We start from the raw sequence: 14,452 nt of genomic DNA on the forward strand, positions 1-14,452 counted from the left end.
AAAACAAAGTCAGGTTCACCCACTGTAAGATAAACCATGATACGCATCTGAATCCAGATAAAAAGAACTGTTAAACTCCACTGCAGTAGGAAAAATATTACAAATAAGCACCCAAAACTGACCTAAAATTTTTTACTCAATCCTGCTTCTCCAGGATGTCTTTTTTTAGAAAGAGAAATAAGCACCCCTTGCAACTTGACTGGAAAAATTACCTGAACAATTATTTCTAAGCCTATACTAGATACCAGTGTTAAGATGGAATGCCAAAATCACCACCAATTCAACACTACCATTATTTTTGCAAAGTAAGGTAGTTATAAAATTCCATTCTCCCAAGCAATGAACAAGGGAGAAAATAATGTTACTTTTTAAATGGCTACATTTATAGGTTTTTGAGTATCAGCACCAAATGTTCACTTTTCATTATTCTAAACAAATCTTAGGAATTAATGTTTCCTAACAAAATGGACTAACAAAACAGTGAATGATAAGGAAATAACTGTCAAGCAATATTTGCATGCTGATAAGAACCATTAAGTGAAACAGTGACTGGCTCATTTCCAAAGCTATTATAGGTGTGCACAGTTTGGAAATAGTGTATCTCACTGCTCAGCTAATATAGCTACTCTCCAAATCATGGATACAGCATCTTAATTTGTGACTAGGCAAGATTAAGTAAAACAAGTTGAAAAGATTTTATTAAAAAGCAAACTAAATCAAAATAATCCATTGTTAGAATATTTTCCACTTTCTCTTTTAGGGAGGAAAAAAAACCCCAAACCACTGTATAAAGTACCTACATAAAAAACTGAAATCAAGATTCACAAATAATAGTGTCAGTTCAATTCTACATAACCCTTTATTATAATTGTAGCAATATTACGACCACCAACATTACACAAGTTTTATTTCTTCCTTATACCGTAGCAAATTTATTTTCATAATAGAGTTCAACTCTGTAAATGGTTTAGATCAATTTTTTGCACCTTGAATTTACAAACCATTAGATACTAAGTTTCCTGAAAAACATTTTATTTTTAAATTTTACTTAAAGCTATAACTAAACCCAAGTCTCTTGAGGGGTGGGGAGGAAACCAACTAAGCTGTTTAAACAGAAACTTGTAAAAAAATATTTTGATGCCAGTGTTTGAAAGACAGCCTACAGAAGATTATAAAAAGTCAACTATCATACAAGAGAATTCTATGGCCAAACCTTGTTAGAAAATTTCTTTTACAAATAAACTCCTTTCATGATAGAAGAGGAAATGAAGAAGATATTTAATTTTCCCCTAAAAGTAAGTAGTTACTCACAACATGGGTTGGATGTATGGAATACATATTGCTTCTGTGAAAAAATGTTTTATCCAGGCATCCCACTAACAAAACACCATGCCATATCTGCCTAGTCTTTTGCTATCTGGGTATTAGTATTACCCAAGAGAAACTTATCAAAGAAAATGGTTAGCAAACCATCAAATAGGAGTTTCAGGTCCCTTAATTTGGATAGTCATCTTTGTAAATAAAAAACTTAAGCTACTTTAACACTGGAGCTTATAAAGTGCATCAGGTTTATGAAACACAACAGTAGTACGAAACTCAGTAGGACTTTAAGGGACTTAGTATCACCAGCGGGGCAAAAAAACAACATTATAGTTTTCTGTTCAGATTTTATTTGAAATCTAATTCAAATTTTCAAAGCTACAAAAGGGGGGAAGACATCTGTACTATTTTTGCTAAGTCACAACATCCTAAAACAAAATATTACTACTGCCAGCAGATCCATTATACACATTTCTGATGAAATTCATTAGCACAATAAAATTTCACCTTTGAGAAATAGCCACAATGAAAGTAATTTACACAATATAAAACAATGACAGATCTACAGATGCAGTTACTCATGAGTTTACACATGCATTCACAAACAAACAAACAAAAAACCCCAGGAATGCTCTTTCATTTGATTTTTTGTTTTTGTTTTTTTAAAAAACAGACCGTTCAGGCACAAAACAAATGGCATTTCCAATAAGTGACAGCATCTTAAAAATTTACGTCAGTGTTTGTTTTTCTTTGACTTTTTATGAGACCTGTGTGGAGATCTGGACTGGGATCTGGACTTCTTCCCTGATTTTTTAGGGGATCTAGATCGTGACCGCCTAGACCTTTTAGGTGTCCTTGAACCAGATGGTGATCTAAGGAAACAAACAAAAAAATCCCAATTGATCAAAGTATTCATGTGATCAAAGCTGATTATCCTTAAACTATCAAAAATTATCTTTAACACAGCACAGTGAAAAATCACTGGAGTAGGACAAAAAAACTTCTAAAATTTAAACTCTGTCTATTGTACATACACACAAACAGATTTATTTTGTACTTACTATGCACTGCATCAATGATCACCGGTAAAGCACTTGTGTATAAAGACAGATTTCTGTGCCTTACCACTGCTCTACTGCATCAAAATCTCTAGAGGTTGGAACTGAGAATTTGCATTTTTAACAAGCTCCTCAAATGACTGTTAATCCCCAAATTTGAACCTTTAATCTATAAGATAAAGTTCAAAGTTGCACTTAAGATCATTCACAAAATTTAAAAAACACAGCAGCTTTGAAGTTTATCATCTTAAAGCAAACAACTACTGCAGTATCATTCAACAGCATCATTTAAGACTATAGTTTTTTAAGTGCTGTTCATGAAGATTAATCAATATACATGTACATATACATACATACATATATATCACATACATATATATGTAGGTGCCATTTAGAAAAGGAGAAAGGTATCTATTCTACAAAGATTTTACTAAAAATAGTTATAATAATAAAGCACTAACATATAAAGCAGTTTTAGCCCTCAGGAAAATTCCTCAATGTATCACCAGATAAATAAAACATTTCTGAACCATTTTTCTGGAACTAAAAAAGTATATAAAATACTACATACTTTAAAAATGGTATTTATAATATGTATTTCCAAAAATCTCTACCCAAGAACTTGCTAATAATATTGCTATGGGGAAAAAAAATGTGTGTTTATTTCAGCTTTGACAAAAATAAAAGAATATTCTATAGAAACTAAAGAACAGAATGAAAAGTAAAGCAGCTAACCCTATTCCACAGGAAACACTGGATATGATGTTTAAAATTCTTGGCTGATCCTCACTCGTTGGAGGCCTTATACTTCAGTCATGAAAGAGATTGGGATGAGGAGGTGGGAAGGAATAACCAAAAATGAAAGTGTTATCTCTTTGGTTTTCTAAGATCCTTTAAAAAAAAAAGTATGCCAACCAAATTATTTTCAAAAGCTGGTGAAATGACAAGGAAATTGGTATCTGAAATATTAGCAAAAATGACTTGCATTTACCTTTTGGCTTTTTTGCTAACATCTCTAGGAGAATCTTTGTGAGATGACCTGGACCGTGAGCTCTCTTTATGAGATCTTTCTGAACGCTCTGATCGCTCCGATTTTGGTGATGGGGATTTCACTCGTCTACCACTGCTACTGCGAGATGGGCTGGGGGATGTACTGTGTCGCCTCTTCCTATGGAACAAAGCCCCCAAAACATTCCATAAATGAGCAAAGGATCAGGTATTCATTTTCCTTTACTAAATTAGCTATTAATTCCTACCAGCTTACTCTAACTTTTGTTCTCACTAATCATGTAATGTTACTTTTAACAATATTCAAAGTCCTTTGTAGCAAGAACAAATAAGTCTTAAAGATAGGCTGTCAAGAGACAACAAACGAATTCAACTAAATTGAATTTTCTTTTTGCAATAAAAGATATTACTGAAACAATTGGCAAAATTTAATTAAGGTCTCTGGATTGAATATCTTTTTTTTTAAATGTTAATTTCCTAAACTGATATTTTTATTGTGGTTAAATGAATGTGGTTAAGAGAATGGGGCATCATGTTGGCAAATTATTCTTAAATGGTTGGAGGTGGGACAGAAGAGGAAGAATAAAGCAAAAGTAGAAATACTTTAACATTTGGGTAATGTGGGTGAAGGCCATCTATCAATTACACTATTCTTGCAATTTTCCTATAAATCTAAAATTATGTCAAAATAGTAATAAAAGACAAAAAAAGGTCAGACTTTTAACCAATTGGCATAACTTGTTATTTGTAACCATCTGTAGTGTGACTAAGCTAGACTTTTATTTACAATTGCTTGGTCTTTTTATTAGGAAAACCTCAGTTCTGTTAAGGGAGGCAATTTTCTTTACTAAATCAGAGATTTAGGAACTGTGAGAGTAAAAAATAAAAACAAAGAGAAATGCTTTTCATTAGAAGACTTGCAGTGAGCTACGGCCTATGTATACAATCTCCTTTCAAGATAAGACTGAGACTCAAGTTTACAAGTAGCAGCCTCAGCACAGAGACTGGAAAAAATACTTATATTGGATGCAACAAGGAAGATCTAGCAAGTTGTTTTGTTACTTAAGCCCCAGGTTTGATATCTAATACTGTAACTGAATTCTCACACTGAACTAAGGCTAAGGATACCATATAAACCGTGTAAAGGCATGATGCCCCAGTTAACTAAGTCAAAAGCCAACTAAGTGCCCCACTTGTCAGCTACTTCTGCCTCCTGCAGGCAGGATCCAAACAAGTTTATCATGAACAAACACTTCCAGTTTGCTGGCATCAATGATGAAGATATTATAAAGCACCATTACAAATCTTGAAACTAGTATATACATTAAATATGAAAAATGTTATACCTTTCCTTCCTTGTTGGAGTACACTCATCTTTTTCTTTCTTGTCTTTGGAGCGAGATTCTAATTTTTCCTTATCTTTCTTGTCTCTTTCTCGTTCTCTTTCTAACTCTTTCTCTTTCTCCTGTTATTTTTAAAGAAAATATTAAGTTGTTTAAAAATATTAATCTGGGTTTATAGAACAATCTCATTTATAAAACAGTATTTTCTTATAGGAAATAATTTTTTAAATTACTACTTAAAGTACAATACTGTTTTAAAAAAACAAAATCTACTCCTCCAAGAAAACTATTCATTTCTTCTGCTTGTACTGAATAAAACTAATCCTGGCAACAGCAGCTAAACATTTACTGAGTGCTTACCATAAGCCAAACAATGTACTGAACAACTTTCCACAGACCATTTCAAGTAATCATTTAAAGCATCCCTAAGAAAATTACTATTATCCTCATTCTAGAAATGAAAATGGAGACTCAGAAAGATTAAGCACCACGTCCTTGGTCACACAGGAGAGTCAAGTCAGAATTTGAGACCAAGCTCTAGAATCAGAGCTCTTCCCACGCTGTCCCACCTGTGGAAAATTCGAATCAGAAAAAGCTAACAATGTATTGCCCTTTCTATCATAAGTTACAATAAAACAGTCAGTAGAAAGTGATCCCTCTAAACTATAAGCAAGTTGATTTAATCAAAAACAGCTATTACCAAAGAAAAAAGGCTGGAAAAGGAAAATGGTAATTCACAATAATCTTCCATCAAAATTCTATTAGATTAGCAGGAAACAAGTACCAATTACACTGCAGTTTTTAAATCCTAACTTATAAAAAATACAAACTGACTACATGACTCTACAATTGTATAAACAAACAAACAAACAAAATATTTATCCCCAGATGCTACAACTGCCACTTTTGATTTAAAATTCTGATTTCTGTATATAATTAAATGAGTGGCTACAGACAATAAATCCATAAAACTAACTTAGTTCTTCACTAACAGGAATTTCTCAGATTTATATGCATCAAGAAAGCTATAGGTTAGCTGATTCTTCTAATTTTTAAAAGGTGAAAAGTGCCTATTCCAGGAGTTGACAAACACTTTTTGTACAGAGCCAGTATACAGTAAATACTCTCTACTTTGTGGGCCTCATAGAGTCTCTGTCACAACTACTCAACTCTGCCACAGCAGAGTGGAAGCCACCATACAAAATACTTAAGTCAATGTGCATGGCTGTGTTCTAATACAACTATATACAGAACCAGGCAAGGACCATATTCCTTCTCTCCAATTATAATCATAGAGCGCAAGAAGACTAAAGTGGTAATATGAGTATTATTCATTTTGTGCTTGCTACCATCAGGACCAGTGAGCATCTCAGGGTGTAATCTTCTATGCAGATCAATAACCTGCCAGCATTTCATGGAGTATAGGTAAGTAGCATCTTTTACAAAAGCTCACTTATATTTTTTCCAAATATATAGAGTGCAACTTTTAAAGAGTGGTGCTGAGGAGACTGACTTCCTCTGGTGGCCTGTAGGATGCATTTTCCTGATAATGAAAATGATTTCCTGATTAAGATGCCTATTTTATAGGAACCATACTACAAACAAAATACATGTAATATTTTAAACATTTGAATTCTATAACAAAGAGTAACAGTAATAATAGTAGCTATTATCTAACTCACAATCTTACAAAATTGGGAATATCAACCCAGTTTCAGAGAAAAAGCAGGCTGCAGTGACTGGCCTAGGAAAGCAGCCAGAATTCCATAGGTCTAAGCAGCACCACAGCTGCTTTACCAGGCTGCTCCCCATCACCAGTTTTGTATATTAACAGCTTCATAATGATTATACGTTCCCTTTTTATGGCTCTTTCCTATTTCGCTTTCTATATAATCTATTATTGGGGTGTTTTTTTTCAATGTCAGTCAAAATTAATAGCAGTCCCAACAAAATTCCTGGGATTTCTGGTTCTAAAGTTCTCTGCATATTCCTACATATTTTGTGATACATGAGAATATAAAGTCCCTCGAATACTCAGAACTCACCAATGAAGTATTCTACCACTTGCTGTCCCTCCATGGAAACCATGGGAAATGAAATAAACTTCTCAACATCAGAACTTCCCAAACCCTGCCTCCATCTTTTTCTTTCTGTACCACCTCTCAGGGTTGTTGGTGTCTCCCTGTCACAAATATGATTCATCCTGAGTGTTTTCCAGTTTTGAAAGCATGCTCTTAGCAGAATTAATCTTCTTGTCCACAGGTAGGACCCAGAATAAAAGTGTGCTGCTGCCTTTGAACTCCTTTCCAAAATGAAATACTTTCAAAATATTAAATTTCAAGTGTTTCTAATTGCCTACTGGTATTCAAAATTTACACAAAGGACGTAATTTGAAATCATCTTTGAGTATACCAATATTCTAGGAAGTCAAATAAATAACTTCAAAAAATGTGTATTAATGGGTATATTTATTTCTTACTCGTTGAAGAAGTTTATCTCTGTAGTGTTCTACTTGCTCCTGAAAACTCTGGCCTGGTTTTTTAGGTCTTTTTCCAGATTCCAGTTCATCCTGAAACTTCATAACTTTGAGCTGTGAAATTAAACATTTTAAAAATAAATATTTTCATCATTCTAGCTTCTCAAGCATTGTTTTGTTTCTTTTCTACAGCATAATAACCTATTAGTACTCTGTCAAAATACAACCTCACCTGAGGGCCACGTGTCAAACAAGCCCAACTACGTAAAAGTCAACTGATCAGACAGGAGCTTTCTGTGATCACGAGAGGACTCAAAAACCATGAAACAGGCTTCATGTAAGAAGCCTTTATTCTCTCAACACAATTATGACAAATTTGGTATCTGGTTCCATAAATTAGAAAAGCAAGGTTGCTAAAGCAAGGTTGCCAGCAAGATGTTACAATCAGCAGAACATAGATAAACATCTTTAAAAAAGAGGCAGGGGTAGGGGGCCGTGGCATTTTGGTTCAGCTCATGTAAGACCAAACACACAAAAGTGCACACAGTCTGAAGGTTCCACTCACAGTGCAATCACCAGACCTTAAATCACAAGGAAAGGTTAAATCATATTTGGAGAGTACTTTTACGACAGTAAGAGTAAATACTGATTAAAACAGACTAGGCTAGGCGCAGAGGCTCACGCCTGTAATCCTAGCACTTTGGGAAGCCGAGGTGGGCAGATCACTTGAAATTGGGAGTTCGAAACCAGCCTGACCAACATGAAGAAATCCCGTCTCTACTAAAAATACATCAGCTGGGCATGGTGTCGCATGCCTGTAATCCCAGCTGCTCGGGAGGCTGAGGCAGGAGAATTGCTTGAACCCGGGAGGCAGAAGTTGCAGTGAGCTGAGATCGCACCACTGCACTTCAGCCTGGGCAACAAGAACAAAGCTCCATCTCAAAAAAAACAAAACAAAACAAAACAAACAAACAAAAACCAGACCAGAAAAACTTCCATCTCTTATTTATCCTTCAGGATACCTATATAAGCTCACAAAGGTATTTGTATAAGATATTCATTGCAACATTGTTTTTAAAAGTAGAACAACTACATGTTTACCCAGAGATTTCTGGCTAACACACGAATAGATAAATATAATACACTTATATATTGCAAAGCATAAAGATCTGAAAAAACTAGTAAAATCAGTTACAGGGAGAGAAAAAAACTTGCAATAAGTGAGCGTAATTTTACTTTTTATTCTGGAGATTTAAGTATCTAAAAATTTTGTACTATATAAAAATAGTAAAAAGAAAAAATGCATGATTTATTTTGAATTTAAAAATAAAGACTCTACGAAGTGGTTAAAATAAAAACTACCCTAAGGCTTAGAGGAGCTTAAATTATCCAAAAAAATTTACAAGGGTGAAAATACCTTCCTCTTGAATTCTAAAGAAGGGCAAATAAGGTGAAAAGTATAAGGACCTGGAAGATCCTCCAAGTTGTAGAAAGCACATGGATCTTGGATGGTACCACTGGGCTGCCAATCTGCTCAATATTGTTCCACTCAAAGAGAAAGAGGAAGCATTCTCGTCTAATGAAATTCCTGTACATGCTAACAGTTTACCCTGTTTTATTCAGACACTGGTTTGTCCTTTAAATGGACTAAATGCCGCTACAGCATACTATTTATACTTCAAAAACAAGACCTCATTTGCTTTTTAATCCCTTTACTATAAATTAGTCTTTCCAACAGAATAGAAACAAGTTACAAAAACATTTCCCACCCCATTCCAAGTGGTATTTTCTTTTCTTTTCCTTTTTGAGATAGAGTCTCACTCTGTCAGCAGTGGCACAATCTTGGCTCACTGCAACCTCCACCTCCCAGGTTCAAATGATTCTTCCGCCTCAGTTTCCCAAGTGGCTAATTTTTGTATGTTTTTTAAGTAGAGACAGGGTTTTGCCATGTTGGCTGGGTTGGTCTCGAACTCCTAACCTCAACTGATCTATCCATCTCAACCTCCCAAAGTGCTGGGATTATAGGCGTGAGCCACCACGCCTGGCCCCAAGTGGTATTTTCACTATTTTTGACTTCATGAATGTTATTTATAAGTTCTCCAATTTTGTCATTTTATCATCTATTTTCACTTAAAAAAAAAAAAAAAGCTATGTTTTGAGACGGTGTCTCACTCTGTCACCGAGGCTGGAATGCAGTGGCAGCTATCTCAGCTCACTGCAACCTCCGCCTCCCAGTGTCTCCTGGGTTCAAGCAATTCTCCTGCATCAGCCTCCCATGCCTGGCTAACTTTTGTATGGTCAACACGGGGTTTGACCATGTTGGCCAAGCTGGTCTCAAACTCCTAATCTCAAGTAATCCGCCCACCTCAGCCTCCCAAGTGCTGAGATTTCAGACATATTTTCACTTCTATAATCAGAATCTTTTATAACCAGAGCTTTGATGTTCTCTCCTTCTCTTCTTTCAAAGCTCTCTAAAAGTCGGTGTGTTTTAAGGATGACTGCATTTAAAAGACAAGATGTAAGGCTGAGAAAGCAACGGGGTGTTGGGTGGGCAACATAAATAGCTAAGTTCATCACTGTGTGAAGCCCCTCATGACCAACATGACTCTTCTACAGAATGTATTTGTAGAAAATCAGTTTAGGAGTTACGTGTCTGAGAGTCAAACAACAGACCTGAATGTTATTTAGGGGAGAGGAGGGATTCCTAAGATAATATTTTTAAACATCACTATACAATCCCTACTTATAGTTCCTGCTGATATAGTCTAACTGAGGCTCAAGCACAAGTCCAAGGCACACAGAAAACAGATGATCAAGGGTCTCAACACAAAAGGAAGTGGCCCATGCAATGGCTTGTTAACCATCCATCCCTTGTTGCCTTCAGACCTCAGACAGGTATCACCTTCCAACTCAACTATTCACTCTTTCCCCAGGGAAGAGGAAAGAACGTGATGTCTCTCTTCCAACAATACAGAAGACCTTCACTTGGTTCCCCACCTACTATTCTACTCTTCCAACCTTGTTGATAGAAATGGGGACAACAGTAGAACGAGAAAAGGTAACTCCAACCTAGGCACTGCTCTCAGTGGTATCTGAAAGATTAAGAACTTGCTTCTGGCCACCACAACATCATATAGCTACAAGATTTTTGTGCTTTTACAAAGGATGTTAGTATTTTGTAACACGAATCATTTGGTTTTTATTCTATGCTTAAAAATGTTCAGCTATAGGTATTTTTATTAGGACACAAGTGGGGATGGAAAATTATAGTATATATACCATAGTATATAATAGAACTAATTGGAGAAACTAATTTAGAACTTTATTCTTTATTTAATGGTTCTCCAATAAAAGAGTTAGTACTCACTGGATTCTAAATCTAGAAATGGATATCCAAATTTAGGGGAAGAGAAGAGAGCTAGGAAAAGCCCTAGTTTGCTTATGAGCCCTGAGTTCTAGTCCAAGTTTGCCACCTGTTGTGAAATTTTATTCCATATGACTAAATCTCTCAAAGGATATATGGGAGAAGTATTAGATAATTCTAAAATGAAACAAACATATACATTTTAAAATCAGGACTTAGTTCATAGTACAAATCACAGAAAGACAACTAAGTCGTGAGAGGCAGTCACTATGAAACCAGAAGAAATAATCACTGAATACACAAAGAAGAGGTCAGATTACAAAAGAGCACATAAAGTATGAAAATGTATGCATATAACATGTATGTATGCAATTGTGCATGCACGTGTGTCACATATATGGAAAGAATAAGGTTTATAAAAACCAACTAAGTTAACAGAAAAAGGCTAAATTATATGGTTTCCTCTCATCAAGTTAATAAGGAAATAAAACATTCTAAACAGTCGGGCATTTATAAGGGAATAGCTTTTATTATCAAGAAAATATATTTTTATTTAACTCAAGTCTGTTTCTACTCCGATAGTTTCATCAGGTCAGAAAGGCAGAGCTTTTAGTAAGGTGGGAGGAGTAAAAGAGGGGCATGTATAAGCTGAAAAGGTGCACAGGTGAGTGTGTTCACTGACACACATCTTATCCCCCTAAAAATCATATTTAAAATGTATACAAATACATCCCAGGAAAAAGTAAATCAACTAATCAACTCTAAAAATCCTTCATTTCTACTTATAAATGACACCATGCTGACTATATATAAGGTTAAAACAAAATGTTGTCTCTGTTTACTTTTCAGTTTGGTGATGTCTGACAAAGAGGTGGGCAAGAACTTGTATCAGCCCAACAATGACTATGTGGAGAAGTGGCAGTGAGGTAACTAATGTGACAGGTATCGTAAGTTAGCAAGGGAAACAGTACTGACATACATAGGCATTCAAAAATACTGTTCAATGAATGTACAGAGTATGAAAATTCACTCTCATAAATTCTTTTGAGGTTCGAGACTGACTGCTAAACTACTGCTAGCATTTACTGGGAATATTTCATCCCCTTGAGGGCATTACAAAGCCCTTCGCTCTCTGGCAAGTCTGAATAGCTTTGGACAAAACAAAAGGCATTTAAAAAGGAGAGGGCGAGACCAGCCTGGGCAACACAGTGAGACCTCACCTCTATTTAAAAAAAAGAAAGAAAGAAAGAAAAATTAGTTAGGGGGCTTGGTGGTGCACATCTGTAGTCCCAGCTACTCATGAGGCTGACATGGGAGAATCTCTTGAGCCTGGTAGTTTGACACTGCAGTGAGCTAAGGTCACACCACTGTACTCCAGGCCTGGTCAACAGAGAAAAGCCATATCTCCAAACAACAATAACAAAAAATGGACAGGGGAGAGGGGGAAAGGGGAGGGAAATGTCTGCCTGAGATAGTTGGGGCTCTTCTGCACATTTCCCCACTTTTTAGTATTAAGACCCACTCAGTGTCTACTCTCCTCCATATTACAGGTACAGACATTAAAAATGAGCCTAATAAAATGTAAACATAACTAGAACATGCCAGAAAATATTTTACTTTTTCCTAGCTACATACTATGAACACTCAAATGAAATGGATTTCTCACAGTACATGACACATAATGTATTACATATGTGTGGACATATATATACAATCTATATATATTAGAATCCATTTCTTCAGAGGATCTCCTATGTGCCCTGTACTAGAGATACAGTGATGAAGAGAAAACAGACATAGTCTTTTTCCCTCATGAAAGCGTAGCCTAATGGGGAAAAGAGACATTAAATAAGCAAGCAAGCAGGAAGCAAACGAAAAAAATACACATTCACATACATACCCCTCAATACATGTAAAATCACAAAGAAACAAATAGAAAGACGCAAGCAAATCCAAAAGGGTAAGAAAAGGATACTATGAGTGAACAGATTGTTGAACCAAGAGGCCTGAAGAAAAGTCACCTGGTATGAGGAGTTCTAAGCAGAGAGGGGGAACAGTATATACTGAGGTATGATGCAAAGAGGAAGCTTAGTTTGGTGGAGAAAGTGAAAAGCCACTAAAGTATAATTTAAGTTTCACTGCAACACTAACCTCAATTTCACGAAGTTTGGCTCGTTTCTCCTCACTCATTTCAGAGTACTTAGAGAACTTGGACTCAGTCATTTCTTCTTTGATTGGATTAGAGTACAAATGATGTTCTTCAGATTTGGAACTCTGAGTATCTTCTTCATCTTCACTTTCTTCTTCTTGACTTTAGAAATAAGCAGAATACACTGTATGTCAAGGCAGCAAGAGTGTATCACATTTTATAGTCCGCATATTTTATTATTCACTGTCTTAGAGCTTAAATAACATAAGCAAAACATAATACAATTCATACCTCAAGCATTTTTTGCAAAATATTCCGTCAATATTTTATAGACAATTTTATAAAACACTTCTTTCCTCACAGAAAAAGTTTGAGCTTTAACATAAACATACTTTAATAGATTCTGCTTATGTTAATGCTGTGTGCCTTCCATTTGCAACAAACTTTCCTTGCACCCGTTAAATGAAATGAATAATCAACAGTTTCTGCATACTTCACAGTTCAGAGTGATTTCAAGAAGCTTTATGTTTTCCATTCCTGAGTTACTTCACTCACATTGTGAGTAACAATATTCAAAAATATTGTACGTTCTCATTTATAAGTGAGAGTTAAGCTACAAGGATGCAAAGGCATAAGAATGATACAAGGGACTCCTGGGACTTGGAAGGATAGGAGGGGCTGAGGAATAAAAGACTATATATTGGGTACAGTGTATACTGCTCAGGGGACAGGTACACCAAAATCTCAGTAATCACCACTAAATATCCATGTAACCCAAAACCACTTGTACATCAAAAACAATGAAAATGAAAATTTAAAAAAATAAAAAAAGATTTATGTGTGCCTTTAGTAATTTCAGCAGAGCCTATAATCAATCTAGAAAACACATGAGCTTGAGTCACAGAGTTATTAGGAAATAAGCAATACAGCTAGTAAAGACCTTATGTTTAGCACATAACCTTAACAATAAAGCAATGTATACATTTCACATATTAGCAAATATAAGTATTCACATTTTAGTTGATTCTGAAAGTTGCACTGGTTCTGAGTCAGACAAGAATAAAATAAAAACCTGAAAGATAGTCATGAGTAAGTCACTTAGGATACAAAGAAGAAAATTTTTCCTGTCCTTCCAGAAGCAGTCTAGTGGAAACACAAACAGGCAACTATGTGTAAAGCTGGTCAGTCATCAGTACTAGTACAGGTGTAACAAAGTGTTTCTGAAGCACAAAGAATGAATGGGTTTTTAAAAAAAAATGTTTTATATTCTGGGACTAGGTGGTGTGTGTGTGTGTATATTATTGTCAAATAAATCTGGGCAAAACAAGATACCCATGTACAAACAAACTCAGAATGTTTATGTATATACAAACAAAATTCCTTACAAACAATGTTGACTGTGATAACAACATTACTGGCATAACAGAACAAATGCTATTTTGCCTTTGAAACTTGAACCTTGCAAGCCCTTCTATGGTTAGTATTTGGGTACTAAGTACATTCTACAATAAGCAGAAAGATTCCTTTTAATATACATGTAGAATCATTCCTAATAATGTAAAAACAGTTATAATCAAATTCTTTCCAAATAAAGTTTAATATAGTAAGACTTTCATTGTATGAGAGAAAAATTTAAGCCAGGCAGATGAAAAGAAAGTGCAGTCAATTCGGAATCGGAAAAGATATAATATGAGAAAAATCTGATACTAGCTTTTAAATTTCTCACCTACTGGC

The 14,452-nt window shown here is 35.2% G+C and overlaps 1 protein-coding gene across 6 annotated transcripts in view; it reads right to left on the bottom strand.

Moving 5' to 3' along the window:
• Window positions 1-834: 834 nt before the first annotated feature.
• U2SURP (U2 snRNP associated SURP domain containing) overlaps window positions 835-14,452 on the bottom strand; it is a 53,646-nt gene continuing 40,028 nt past the window's right edge. For 4 of the 6 annotated variants that reach the window (XM_032258619.1, XM_032258604.1, XM_032258583.1 and 1 more), the window contains 5 exons: window positions 12,721-12,880; window positions 7,209-7,319; window positions 4,733-4,851; window positions 3,370-3,546; window positions 835-2,192 (listed from right to left, as the gene is read on the bottom strand). In XM_032258619.1, coding sequence (XP_032114510.1) covers window positions 2,054-2,192; window positions 3,370-3,546; window positions 4,733-4,851; window positions 7,209-7,319; window positions 12,721-12,880 — 706 coding nt within the window. In that variant the 3' untranslated portion in view covers window positions 835-2,053. The remainder of the gene's footprint in view (window positions 2,193-3,369; window positions 3,547-4,732; window positions 4,852-7,208; window positions 7,320-12,720; window positions 12,881-14,452) is intronic. The other 2 variants (XM_032258593.1, XM_032258612.1) reach the window with 2 other exon arrangements.

This window comes from Sapajus apella, unplaced genomic scaffold (assembly GCF_009761245.1).
Source record: "Sapajus apella isolate SASKATOON/1434 unplaced genomic scaffold, GSC_monkey_1.0 scaffold4, whole genome shotgun sequence".
Lineage (NCBI taxonomy): Eukaryota > Metazoa > Chordata > Mammalia > Primates > Cebidae > Sapajus > Sapajus apella.